Raw genomic sequence first — 13,528 nt, 5'->3', positions numbered from 1 at the left:
GTGGGTTGGGTGCGCGATGGAACCAGGGGGTGCATGGTGGGGGCTGGGGGCCTAGGTGGGTTGGGTGCGCGATGGAACCAGGGGGTGCATGGTAGGGGCTGGGGGCCTAGGTGGGTTGGGTGCGCGATGGAACCAGGGGGTGCATGGTGGGGGCAGGGGGCCTAGGTGGGTTGGGTGCACGATGGAACCAGGGGGTGCATGGTGGGGGCAGGGGGCCTAGGTGGGTTGGGTGCACGATGGAACCAGGGGGTGCATGGTGGGGGCAGGGGGCCTAGGTGGGTTGGGTGCACGATGGAACCAGGGGGTGCATGGTGGGGGCAGGGGGCCTAGGTGGGTTGGGTGCACGATGGAACCAGGGGGTGCATGGTGGGGGCAGGGGGCCCTAGGTGGGTTGGGTGCGCGATGGAACCAGAGGGTGCATGGTGGGGGCAGGGGGCCCTAGGTGGGTTGGGTGCGCGATGGAACCAGGGGGTGCATGGTGGGGGCAGGGGGGGCCTAGGTGGGTTGGGTGCGCGATGGAACCAGGGGGTGCATGGTGGGGGCAGGGGGGGCCTAGGTGGGTTGGGTGCGCGATGGAACCAGGGGGTGCATGGTGGGGGCAGGGGGCCTAGGTGGGTTGGGTGCACGATGGAACCAGGGGGTGCATGGTGGGGGGCTGGGGGCCTAGGTGGGTTGGGTGCACGATGGAACCAGGGGGTGCATGGTGGGGGCAGGGGGCCTAGGTGGGTTGGGTGCGTGATGGAACCAGGGGGTGCATGGTGGGGGCAGGGGGCCCTAGGTGGGTTGGGTGCACGATGGAACCAGGGGGTGCATGGTGGGGGCAGGGGGCCCTAGGTGGGTTGGGTGCATGATGGAACCAGGGGGTGCATGGGTTGGTTGGTGCCTGGTGGGGGCCTAGGTGGGTTGTGTGTGTGGAGGGGGCGCGGGGCAGCTGGGGTGCATAGGTGGATTGGGTGCATGGAGGGGGTGGGGGAACGCATGGGTGGAAGTTGAGGTGGGAGCAGGAGGTGCATGAGGCAGAGTGAGGGGCACTGCAGTACAGCAGGGACTGAATTCCTTTCCCAAGTGCCCCAGAAGCAGGAATTGGGGAATTCCTGCACAGAGATTTGGGGGAGCAACCAGACCCCTCATTTTCTCTTTGTTCTGCCCTTCTCTTCCCACTGTGGGATCTGTTTGAAACTGGCCCTGGGGGTTGGGAAGGGGATGGGGGGTGACTCATTAACCTCCCCCGCATCTATTCAGCCCCTTGCCCCAAAGTGACGGAGAAGCTCTAAGTGTAAAGTGGCGTGGATGTGACCACACTCACACCAGTCATTACACAGTAAAGACTTGTGAGGTGAGGCAGCTGTCTGGTCTGTGAGAGGCCTGGGGATGCCCCCCATCCCTCAATCCATCTATCTCCCATCTGGTCTGTCAGAGGCCAACATGACCCCCAGGAACTGTGAAATTGGAACAATACTCTTTGGACTTAACGGATGCAATCATTTGATATTTGGAATGAAACCATAGAAGGGGGTCAGGTTGCCGTAGGGCTAGAGGAGAGTCCATCGGCTCAGAGACCCATTAGAACATCCCATTCAGTCCCCTCTCATTTACAAATGCAGGTTATAAAGTTATGCTAAAAATTTCATCCCAGTGGGCCCTCACAAGTCTTCTACACTCAGGGTATGCCTTTCCCCACACTTGCAATGCAGTCACTTCTGGGGAGGGGCATAGCAGCACTTTAACAGCATACAGCAAGGCTAGACAGCCGTTGAAAGACATCAACTGAAACTGCAGGGGGCTTTTGATTGACGCAGTGGGATTAGCAGAGTTAGAACTTGGCTGGGACAAGAGATTTCACAACCTGCCTTCTGGGGAAAGTGCCATGGGATCCCTGTCTGCAGCAGCTGCACCCCGGGGACTGCTTCAGAGGGAACGAGCACCCTCTACTGAATCACCTCACCATTTTCTCCTGGAGCGCAGGCTGGGTGTGAGTTGGCCCTGTCCTGCTCAGCTTGGAGAGCTGAGGGCAGATCACAACCTGAGTTGAAATGGCTGCTTCAAAAATAAGCTTGTTCTGGCTTCATGCTGTTGGTACCAGGAAATCTGCCCCCTGCCTTTCTCACCTGGAGCCAGTCACGTGCAGGTAAGTGAAACATCGATCATGGTCATTCCAACCAGCAGGAGCGTCCTGGATTTGCTTTTTCTCAGTGTAAAGGGCAAGAGGACTGAGCCACGGGTTGGAGAGAGAACACCGTTAGCAAGGGGGCATTGCTTCGGCTGTGAAGCAAGGTAGCTTTCTAGGGAAAGGAAGACACATCTGCGGTCTCTTTCTGTATGCGGCATGCTTCCATCTGCTTCCTGCTTTTGCAATGCTCAGACCGGGATTGCTGGTATCCCTCGTGCTCTCCTGTGGCTTTTCCAGTGGCCCAGCTGGACTCTTGGCGTGTTTTCTACCTGCGTCTCATGGGCGATATCAGGCATGTTTGGGTTGATCTAGCCCCGTGTAACACTGATCCATCTGCTCAGGTACAATGGATGCAGATGCCCCAGCCCCCATATGTCCACACAAGGTGCAGGGGAGAGGCAGAGGGCTGCTTTAGTTAAATGCAGCGTTTAACCACCTCAGAGGCCTCCATCCCCTGCGAGTGGTTTGGCTGCAGACGCCAGCCCACTATAATTACATTTTCCATGGCATTACATATGGATGGTTCAGGTTCTGCTGTTTCCACTCCGGGCTTGATTGTGCCAAGCAGCAGCTGCCAGCCGCCAGGATCCTTGTCTTGTTCTTGGAGGAATTTCATTTAAAAAATGGCTTTTAATTGCACCTGCTATTAGCTGGCAGTACCGAGTGAATGGCCGCACCCGTCTCCAGGCTGGCACTCCCGCTGCTCGCAGTCTGGGATGGCAAACTCATTCCTCATGTGGGCGGGGGGGGGGCAGTAAACGTGGGCTAATTCAGGGTGGGGGCAGCTGGCTCATCCAAAAACCAGGTAGGTACCTGAAGCACCGCCTCTCTCTCCAGGGCTGATGAACACGTGGCTCTTCAACGACCATCCAGTCAGATAAAAGAAACACGGCTCATCATGGGCAGAGTCTGGCTGGGAGGCAGAGGAGCATCCTGGTAGCAAATGCCCGAGCTGCCAACTTCCCAGGTTCCCCAGAGAAGAGAGCATAAGGGATTAATAACGTCACAGCGCCCCCCTTCCCATTGGGCCCTGATCCTGCAACGAGCCCCTGCACAGCTCATCACAAGATGGGGTCTTCGTTTCCTGGAGGTTAGTAACAACTCAAGGGAGCTTAAAATTAACATTGTTGTGACTGGCTGGCGGCCTGTGTGTGCACGTACTTGTACAATCCCTGCCCTTTGCTGGGTAACTGTGTGTCATAGGTGCTATACTGTCTCCAGCTGAAGGAGAATCTCCTTCAGGCCAAGCAGCAGGTGAGCTGGGATCTAGAGCATGAGGATCCACGTTCTAACGCCAGTAGCTGCCGTGAGTTGCCCGGGGCAATGGCTTCGTTACGCTGTTTTAAGACCCACACTTCTTTGGCTTTGTTGATTATCTGCAGGTTAAACTCCTAATTCAGGCCCCGATCTTGCAGGCTCTTAGGAACGTGCCTGGCTGTCTGTGCTGAGGCCAGCACAGTGCTGGTGTGCAGCTCATGTGTTCGTATCTGTGGATCAAGCCCGCTCTTTACTGCCCGAGTGCTGTTTGCAGTGCCGCGTGTAGAGAGCCAGGATCCACTAGCCCACCTCTCTCCCTGCCTGCTCTGCACAAGCCCCATGCTGCCAGCACAGGAGGGGGAATCACCACGAACAGAGCCGCTTCCACCAAGGTTCACAAAATCCCACAGCTGCAGCATCACTGGGCCTCTTGCAAAACCTCCTCTTTATGCCTAAATCAACCCTGCGGTGCCCCCGGAACACGGCAGTCAGGGCCAAGGCCGAGCTCCGAGCGGAAGAGCAGCTGGCACGGAGCATGGCAATGCCATGGCCTGTCTGAGGAGCGGGACTCTGCCTCAAGAGATGCCCCTCACCTCATGGAAGCTAAGAACATAAGGAAGGAGAAGGGAGGCAACATGCCAATGGCTGAGCTCCATGTCCCTCTGTCTGCCTGGCGCACACATGCAGGACATGGAGGGCCAGCTGGGTCCAAGGGGCCGCCCCACAGTGGTGCTACCTTAAAGTTCCAGCTTTATGGCAGAATCTGCCCCTAATTGATGGGGGGTGTCTCCTCTCAGGGCAGCTCACTTCCAAACTGTCCATTCTAGGGGGGGCCTGGAGCATCTGTCCCACTACAGCAGCTCCCAGGCTGGTCGTAACCACGGTTGATACCTGCCTGCCTCTGCCCCATGCCTGGGAATGGGCCCCTCCTGTGGTGCTTAATGAGGTGTGTGGCAACCCCTGCTGGCACATCTGTGCCGAGAGAGACTCCCCCCAATGGCCGTAGTGGGAAGCCTTGCCCTACGCCCTCCCTTTCCCTGCTTCGTGCCCATTGCTTGCCCCATCTGCCAGGCCAGGCGTCTGCTTGTGTGCACTGGCTCCCCCTTTGCTCCATCTGCAAGGCATGAGTAGAGATCTAGGGGGCTGTGCCAGACCCCCCCTTCCTGCTGGTGCACCCTCCCATTACTTTATGGGGGTCTTTGCAGATCGAGCCCCGTGCCATGCCCCCTCCCCCACCCCAGGCTCCCTCCTGCCCGCGCTGCACCTCGGCAGCTCTGCGCTGGGATGCAAAGGCTGTTCGCATCAAGCTCTGCCTCTTCCCGGGGCTGCTAGCACCTGTCCCACTGCCCGTCCCCTCCACCCTCCCCAGCTCGAAGCAGACGCTGCGGCTGCCCATTCCCCAGCCAGGGGATAAGGGGGCAGCCTCCCCTGCTGAGATGGGGCACATGCCTCCCCAGCAGCACTGTATGGCCTCAGGGTGCCGAATGCGAGGAGCCCCAGCTGATGCATCCATAAAGTTGAGTTAAAGGGTTGCCATGGACATGGCTTCCTGCTGCTATCGCTCATGGGGACTCAGCCGTGATCTGCAGGAGGCGGATGCCTGCCCACGGGGCTGGCACGGGCAGAAGGGCTGGGCCAGGGACAGAGGGAGTTGGGTGCAGGAGGGAGCGGATGCCAATCCAGCTATCGCTAACCAGCCGATACCCCGCGTCCCCAGCTGGCACTAGGGTGGGCCGTTTGTCTGCTGCCTGGGGAGGGGGTCCCTGCATGGGCAGGGAGGGCGCTGTAGCTTGACACACACCACGCCAGCACCTTGTGTCCCCGCCGAATGGGGCCTAAGCCTCTGGGAGGGGAAATAGAGCAGGAGGGGGAGGCTGCAGAGTGGTTAACGGCCATCCCCCATCTGCGCCCTGCCAAGCTGTCTCCCAGAGATGGGGCCCAGGCCTCTCCCGAGAGGATGACCCTGCCCCAGGAGGTCCCTGCTCAGTTCAAGGGGCTGCTGCCCCTTTAAAGAGTCTCCCGTGGCTGCTGCGATTATATAACATCTCCTCTAATCGCCTTAGATGTGATTTTTGACAAGGCTGATGGCAGCAGACAGAGGGTGGGGGTTATGGGCAGCAGCTGGAGACAGGAGTTATGGAGCCCCTCAAGGCCAGCTCGGAGCAGGGGGCCTGGTCCCCCAGAGCTCCCGCCTGCCCTGACACAGGTCCCACAACCAAGCTCCATGCTGCTGAACAAGGGTTGGCTCCTGGGAGTGTTCTGTGGGGGTAGCATGGCAGCCTGTCTCCATCAGCCCACAGTGCAGAGCGCTTACCTTCACTGCAAGCAAACAGAAGCCAGATCAAACTATCAAACACTTGCTGCAAGGTTGCATTGAATTGTGGTTTGATTGCTTAGTCCCCAGAGCAGTAACACCCAAGAACCCAAAGCCAGAGAGAGACAAAGCAGGCTGCTCCCAGGGCAGACACACAACTGACCCCACCCTGGCTGGCTGGCTCTGGTCGGACAGGCTTCCCTGCAGAATGCCATAGGCTGCACGAGGAACAGGAATCCCCTGACATTTAAAGCAACAGCTTACAATGTCCATATGCCACAGGAACCACCCCACATTTGGGGTTCTCTCCCCTCAGGCCCCTAAATCACTGGCCGTTTGCTTCTGCCTCAGGGACTCATCCACAAAGCTGGGCGTTGAGCCCAGCTCTCCCCTGCCCCAGCTCAGCCCTGAGACCTGGCCCAGCCTGTCTTCACCATCTTGAGAGGGGCTGGCAAACGCAGTCGCCTTGCCCAAGTCCCTGCTGCTTTCCCCTCCTGGGCCTCCAGGCTGCCTTGTTGGGCCGCCCCACCCAGGCTGCTGCAGGTGCGTGGGTGGACTGGCCCAGGGGCTGTAGATGAACGTGGCCCCCGAAGCTCCCCCTGCCATCGAGTGCAGGGACCTTGAGCAACCCCACCACTCTCCGTCAGACTGGCTTGGCTGGGCACCCCCAGACCCAGCTGCCTGGTCAGTCCTCCCTCCCCCAGGCTGGGAAGGGGCACGACTGGACCCAAAGCTCAGCCTAGCCCTGCAGTAACCACATACCCTACCATGGCACTGAGTGGGGGCTGGGCTGTGCCGCTCAGCACCCCCAGCCCAGGGCTCCCCAGCAATGCGAGTGTGTGGCTGGAAAGCCGGGGGCAGCGAGTGAAAGCAGTTCAGCTCCCACAGCAAGAGGGGCTGCAGGCCCACCCGTCGTGCAGCTAGTCCCGCCCGGGGTCTCAGGGCAGCCCTCCTCCTAGACACTGCAGCGGTGCTGGCCCAGGGCTCCGGGAGCTCCCGCTCTCATGGGCTCCCAATGCAGCAATGCCCCACAGCAAGGGCACGTGAGTCACAGTCCTGCCAGCCCCAGAATGTGGCCCCTGTGAGAAATGAAGTGGGAGGGAAGGGGGAAGAGAGGGCTGCACAGCCCCAGCCCCCTTTCTCCTCTCCGGGCAGTATTTAGGTCTAGGACGAGGGCTGCTGGAATCCAGCACAGAACCCCTGGTCCCCCTTATTACCTCGGAGCAGCCCATGGGGCAGTGTCCTCCAGCCCCACCCTGACCCAGCCAGCTGCTCCACACGGAAACAGGATTGCAGTTGTTAGTTATTAGATTGGCTCGTTCTGCTTAGGACATAGCTAATCCACAGGGAATTGGCTGCAGCAAAACTATTAACCACAGCACAAGGCGCCCAGCTGCCATGCCCCCGCCGCACCGGCCCCAGGAGTTAAACCGCTTACCCATGCATGCAGGGCAGGGGACTCCTGGCTCTCGGAGGGGTGCAGGCTCAGCATGGGGGCTGAGGCAGTTGGAGGGGCTGTGGCTCCAGCCTTTGATTTTCCTCTCTACAGATCCAAACAAACCTGCCTCCGAAACCCAAATAGGAACACCCACCCCCCCAACCTGCAGCGAGGGCTCAAACTTACTTTAACTTTTGTCTGGGCTGGTGACTTTCTCGATCCAGGATGGCCCCCAGTCTCCTGCCCCAGCTAGCCCAGCCCTGAACCTGCCCCCCACCCCTTTGCTGGTGCCCCTCAGTCCCAACCCACAGTCCTCCTTGCCCCTCCACCCCCTGGAGCCAAGTGGGTGAGATGTGGACAAATATTCAATAGGGACCAACAGGCCATATGCTCTGGCCTCGAGCTCCGTGCCGGAGACCCACGGGTTGGTGCCTAACGCTGACATGCCCTCACGCTGGGGGGCTGGAACTCTGGGGCCTGGAGTGTCCCCCCTCCTTTTAGAAAAATGGGGGACCATCAAGTGCAGTCCCCCCTGCCCCCGAGCCAGCCGGTCCCCTGCCCCAGAGGGAAATGGCCCCGTACCCCCTGCCTCACCCCCTGAGCCAGCCAATCTGGGCCTGGAGCCGCACAGGAGCTGGTCCCCCTAATCCCCCAACTTGCTCTGACAGCTTGGAGAAAGCCGAGGCCCAGGGGCTGCACCGTTGACAGGAGGCCACTAGAGGGAGCTGCAGATTCAGCCAAGACGCACCTGGTCCCAGCACCGGCACCGGGCTGCAGGTAACCAGGCCAAGGGGCAGGATGGGGCCGTGCTGTCTGGGAAGCAGCTCCCAGCAGGGACCGGCAACGCTTCATGAACCCGGCTGGCAGCCCGAGCTTGCGGGGGGATAAATGCCACTGAACCCCCGCCCCACCATCTCACTAGGGCTGCCCCAGTTCCTGCCCAGACAGGCTCCTTCCTGCCATGCTGTGGGCCCCAGGCCTTCAGCCCGCAGGGGAGAGCCCCCCCATTGGTGAGCCCCATAAGCAAAGGGCTCTCAGCCCAGCTGGAGCAATTCATGGACCAGTGGAAGGAGACATCCTGTCTGCAGCTGAGAGCACTGGGGGTTGTAATGGGCTTGGCACTGCCCTGCTTCCCTTCCAGCCAGAGGCACCCCACACTCCCACCCTCGCACCTAACTCAGCATTGGGGCACAGTGCCCCCCGCTGGTGAGAGTGCCGCTCACTCACCAGCCTCACAAAATCGTAGACTGGAAGAGACCTGGAGAGTTCATCTAGCCCAGCCCCCTGGACTCATGGCAGGACTAAGTATAATCTAGACCAGGGGTTCTCAAACTGGGGATGGGGACCCCTGAGGGGATTGTGAAATTATTACATGGGGGGGTCATGAGCTGTCAGAGGCTTCCTGTGTGAAAGGGGTCCCCAGTACAAAAGTTTGAGAACTACTGATCTAGACCATCCCTGACAGGGTTTTGTCAAACCTGCTCCTACAAACTTCCAGTGATGGAGATTCCACAACCTCCCTGGGCAATTTATTCCAGGGCTTCACCACCCCGAGAGTCAGGAATTTTTTCCTAACATCCAGCCTAAACCACCCTTGCTGCAATTTAAGCCCAGTGCTTCTTGTCCTATTCTGAGAGGCTACTGAGAACCATTTACCTCCTGCGACAGAGAGCCAGCCACCGGACGTCCTTGGGCAATGCCAGTGCAAGCTGCCTCTGGGGAGGGGGCGTGAATGGCTGAGCTCCACCACCCAGGCAGCCCCTCCCCCAGAACCCTGCATCACGGGGGCTGGGATTTCACCCCATTGTCACGCGGTAAATAACGGGCGCACACGGGTCGGCGTTTCTCACCTGTCAGCTTTATTCCAGGGGCAGCGACACCTCATTGCTCTGGCTCCCCTCGTATTGACACCTGTCCTGGCGCCGTGGGCCGTGATTAGCGCACCCAGAGGGGGAGCTACGTTCCCAGCGGGGGTTTGCAGCAGGCAAGGTGGACGGGCATGAGCGGCTCCAGGTCCCCGGGACGCAGAAAGCAGTGCAGAGTGGAGCAGGCTGGTATATGGGCACCCATGACAAGGCACAGACAGCCGCCGCCGCCACAGGGGGCATGAGCCGTCTGGGCACAGTGGTGCAGGGAGGCTGGCAGCTAAGCAAGGGGCAGCAGTGCTGGGCATCACGGGGCAGGTGATGGCAGCCTCAGGCCATGCTGCCAATGAGCGGGGATGCAAAGGGACCCGGTGAGACGGGACCCAGCGGCCTGGGCCAGAGCCAGGGGTTCTCCACCGGGGGGTCGCGAGGTGTCAGCCCCGCACGCGGGGTCACCAGTACAAAGCGTTTGAGAACCCCTGGCCTGAGCGGTGGGCGCTACGCCCTCTGGGGGCAGACAGGGCAGCTACAGCTCGTTATGCAGCAGAGCCCTGCTCTGGGTCCCACCCCGGGGAGAGGGATTGCCCCAGAGGCTGAAGACAGGGCAAGAGCCCAGGGACCTGCTCTGGGGTCCTCTGTTTGGTCTCAGTGCAGGGTGGTCCCGCAGGGCGAGAGGCTGAACGGCACCTGCAGCAGGGCAGCGTGCAAACCCCCTGGAACGGGCTCTGAAAAGAACCACAGGAACTGGCCTTCTGCCCTCAAGGAATGGAGTCTGGCCGCAGCCCCACTCAGCGCGCCTGGCCCTCCACCTGCAGCGCCTCCCACAGTGGGGTCCCAGCCGGGATGGGGCTTTCTGCGACGTTTTCTTTGGTCTGAGTCCTGGGCTGTGCCCGGCCTCTCCTCCCGCTGCAGGACGCTATAATTTGCTGTAGATGAAGTGCAGCAGCTTCTCCAGCTGGCTGTCCAGGGAGAGCTCGTCCCCGTCGTTGGTGATGACCCAGTCGAAGGTCACGCCCTGGTCCAGGCCGCACTCGGACTCTGCGTTGTCCACCCCTGGAGAGGAGCAAACCCAGAGGTGTGAGCTCCCTGCAGATGGACTGGGGCAATGGACAAGCACCGTCCCCCCGACCCGGTGCTGGCCCCAGCACTCCCAATCCTGGCTGGATGGCCATGAGCTGCAGCCACACGGCTGAGGGCACCAGCCAGGGATGGCACAGCCAGGCAAACTCTGCAGAGCCAGCCTGGAAAACGGCTCTTCCCTAGCGCTCCTCCTCCAGCCTCAGCTGCTCCACACAGCTCAGCTGGGAGGGAGGAACCAGGGGGGCAGCAGCAGCTGGGGGTGCAATACGGCCAACCCCAGGGAGTTTTGTGCGGTCTCTCTTCAAGCCCCAGGAGTCAGGGAGAATCTCCACTCTCCCTTAGAGACCAGAGAAGTGCCCAGACTCATGGTGTGCAGGGAAACGAGACCCGAGCGTGACTGAAAGGCTCAGAGGCCGCAAGGCGAAGACCCGAACCGCCCGCACACCTCAGCATTTGCTGGTGCCTGGCTCGTGATGGCTGAACACGGAGCAGAACCTGGCAGTTCTCAGCCATTGTCGTTACCCCAAACCGGTGCCACTCACCCACTATGAACACCCAGTTCCTCCTCTTCCTCGTCTCCTCTGTCGCAACCACCCGCACCAGCTGCACCGCGGCCCCGTACACGTCCTGGAACCACTCCACGTCCGACAGGCGCCGTGTGTCACTCACCACCTGCGCGGGGAAGGAGACGTCACGGGGGGGGGCTGCCGGCAAGGGGGAGTGGCTCCTAGTTGCCCCTCTCCCTGGCTGGCCCCCTCCTTACCCAAATGGGCTGCGTTACACCCTCCACCACGATCCTGCAGAAGAAGCCCGGGTCTGTGTTGCGTTTCTCCTCCCCCCAGCGGATCATGTCCTTCCGGTAGGTCTCTTTGTAATCGCTGGCGTCCAGCAGCCGCTGGAAATCCAGCCCGTGCTCCTGCAGAGAGAGAAGAGGTGGCCCTGAGCCTGGGCTCAGCCGCTCTGGGCGCCTCCTGGGCCGCAGGGGGGGTGGCAGGGCAGTACCTTGGCATACTGCTCCTTGAGGGGTCCCGACAGCTGGAGGATGGCGCAGACATCTGGCCCCAACCTGCCAGGGGGAGGCACAAGGGGTTGGAGGGTGACAGGCAGCGGCCCCAATTCCTGCCAGGCCCATGGGAAGAGAGAGATGCATTTCCCCCCTACCCCAGCAGTTCCCAAACGTTTATCCTGGGGACCCCTTTCGCACAGCAAGCCTGAGTGCCACCCCCCCTTATACATTTAAAACACCCGTATAAACGCTGGAAGCAAAACAGGGTTTGGGGGTGGAGGCTGACAGCTCACAACCCCCCAAGTAATAACCTTGCGACCCCCCAGTTTGAGAACCCTTGCCTACCAGCACCCCAGTGGTGGGGCAGCTGGGGCTGCTGCCAAGTCAGAGCCTCACCCTGATCCGGGGGGTGCCCCGACCCTGGGGGGCTTCCCAGGGCCAGACTGCGGCCAGCAACCCCCCCCCAGGCCTTAGACCCCCACTACCACCCGATGGGGGTCCCGATACAAGCACCTTGGCGTAGGTGCCCCCCACGTGGGGCCCTCACTGCCCCCGCCCCTCGTGCTGCCCCATATCCCCGCCCCGGGCTCCTCCCTCCTCTCCTGAGCGGCGTCACGCCACCGCGGCCTCCCCTGGCCTGGATCGCCGCGAACGGAGCCACCCCCAGCTCCCCGCCCGGTCCTGGATGCCCGGCCCGGCCCGGCCCGGCCCCGGCTCCCCGCAAGCCCGGCTCCCCACACCCGGTCCCGGATCCCCCGGTCCGGTCCGGTCCCTGCTTCCTCCCCGCCGGTCCGATCCCGGATCCCCCGGTCCGGTCCCGGATCTGGACCCCCCCCGGTCCGATCCCGGTTCTGGATCCCCTCCCCAGTCCGGACCCTGCTCCCCCCCGGTCCGGTCCCGGATCTGGATCCCACGGTCCGGTCCCGGTTCCCCCGTCCGGTCCGGTTCCTGCTTCCCCCCCGGTCCGGTCCCGGATCTGGATCCCCCCCGGTCCGGTACCGGTTCTGGATTTCCTCCGCCACGAAGTCCTTGCCCGACTTCCTCTTGCCGCTCAGCAGCAGCACCAGCCGTGGGAGCCCGGCCATGGGGCTCGGACACCCCCGCCGCGCAGCGCACGTGGGCCCGCCCGGGACAGACCATCCGGGCCGGGGGGGCCCCGAAACCGGACTCCCCTGCGTGGATTCGAGCAGCCGGAAGCTCCTCCTCCTCCTCGGGCCCGCCGTGGCACAGTCCGTTTTCACCCTGCCGCCTACGTGGTGAAACCCGATTCCCCCCTCTGCTGGACATGGGCCGGCCCATCCCAGGCGCTGCTGCCCACGAGGGGGAGCGCTACCACTGCCACAAGAGAGGGGACAGTGGTGCAGCCCGAAAAGGGGCGGAGTCAAGTCTGCTGGGGAGGAGCCTCCATAGCTCCTCCCCCTGGGTATGGAGGGGAACTGGGGGCTTGGCCTCGCCTCGTGTTACGTCTGATCCCCCAGCCAGTCCCACCCCCGCCGGGCAGCAAACTCCATTGGAAACAGACCTCTCCCCCTAGCACAGCGCCCCCTCTTGAGCCCCCTTCCCCCCCAGCACAGCGCCCCCCACGGAGCCCCTCTCCCCCCAGTACAGCGCCCCCTACGGAGCCCCCCTCCCCCGCAGCACAGCGCCCCCTACGGAGCCCCCTGACCCTGCCCCACAGCGCCCCCTACGGAGCCTCCCACCACCGCAGCACAGCGCCCCCTGCGGAGCCCCCTGACCCTGCAGCACAGCGCCCCCCGCGGAGCCCCTCTCCCCCCAGCACAGCGCCCCCTACGGAGCCCCCCACCACCGCAGCACAGCGCCCCCCACGGAGCCCCTTTCCCCCCAGCACAGCGCCCCCTCTTGAGCCCCCTTCCCCCGCAGCACAGCGCCCCCCACGGAGCCCCTGACCCTGCAGCACAGCGCCCCCTACGGAGCCTCCCACCACCGCAGCACAGCGCCCCCCACGGAGCCCCCTGACCCTGCAGCACAGCGCCCCCCACGGAGCCCCTTTCCCCCCAGCACAGCGCCCCCTACGGAGCCTCCCACCACCGCAGCACAGCGCCCCCCACGGAGCCCCTTTCCCCCCAGCACAGCGCCCCCTACGGAGCCCCCCACCACCGCAGCACAGCGCCCCCTCTTGAGCCCCCCTCCCCCGCAGCACAGCGCCCCCCCTTGAGCCCCCCTCCCCCGCAGCACAGCGCCCCCCACGGAGCCCCTGACCCTGCAGCACAGCGCCCCCCACGGAGCCCCTCTCCCCCCAGCACAGCGCCCCCTGCGGAGCCCCCTGACCCTGCAGCACAGCGCCCCCCACGGAGCCCCTCTCCCCCCAGCACAGCGCCCCCTACGGAGCCCCCCCCCATCTGGAAGCTTCCTGCACCGCCACCCAGGGCTAGAAACT

General features: G+C 62.6%; 1 protein-coding gene and 1 long non-coding RNA gene across 2 annotated transcripts; one reads left to right on the top strand and one right to left on the bottom strand.

Moving 5' to 3' along the window:
- Positions 1-1,031: 1,031 nt before the first annotated feature.
- Positions 1,032-8,416, top strand: LOC125625947 (uncharacterized). Its single transcript, XR_007353659.2, has 3 exons — positions 1,032-2,128; positions 3,008-3,260; positions 7,848-8,416. It is a non-coding gene; the product is annotated as an uncharacterized LOC125625947 (long non-coding RNA).
- A 601-nt stretch (positions 8,417-9,017) lies between these two features.
- Positions 9,018-12,412, bottom strand: PMVK (phosphomevalonate kinase). The gene is given in 6 exon segments (XM_048828591.2): positions 9,018-10,097; positions 10,667-10,796; positions 10,888-11,040; positions 11,127-11,190; positions 12,130-12,231; positions 12,233-12,412. Coding segments are annotated over 6 exon segments (624 nt in total). The 5' UTR covers positions 12,271-12,412; the 3' UTR covers positions 9,018-9,960.
- Positions 12,413-13,528: the final 1,116 nt, after the last annotated feature.

Source organism: Caretta caretta, chromosome 24, assembly GCF_965140235.1.
Source record: "Caretta caretta isolate rCarCar2 chromosome 24, rCarCar1.hap1, whole genome shotgun sequence".
Classification (NCBI taxonomy): domain Eukaryota; kingdom Metazoa; phylum Chordata; order Testudines; family Cheloniidae; genus Caretta; species Caretta caretta.
Note: the sequence above shows the minus strand (reverse complement) of the source record. Positions and strands in the feature narration are given on the sequence as shown.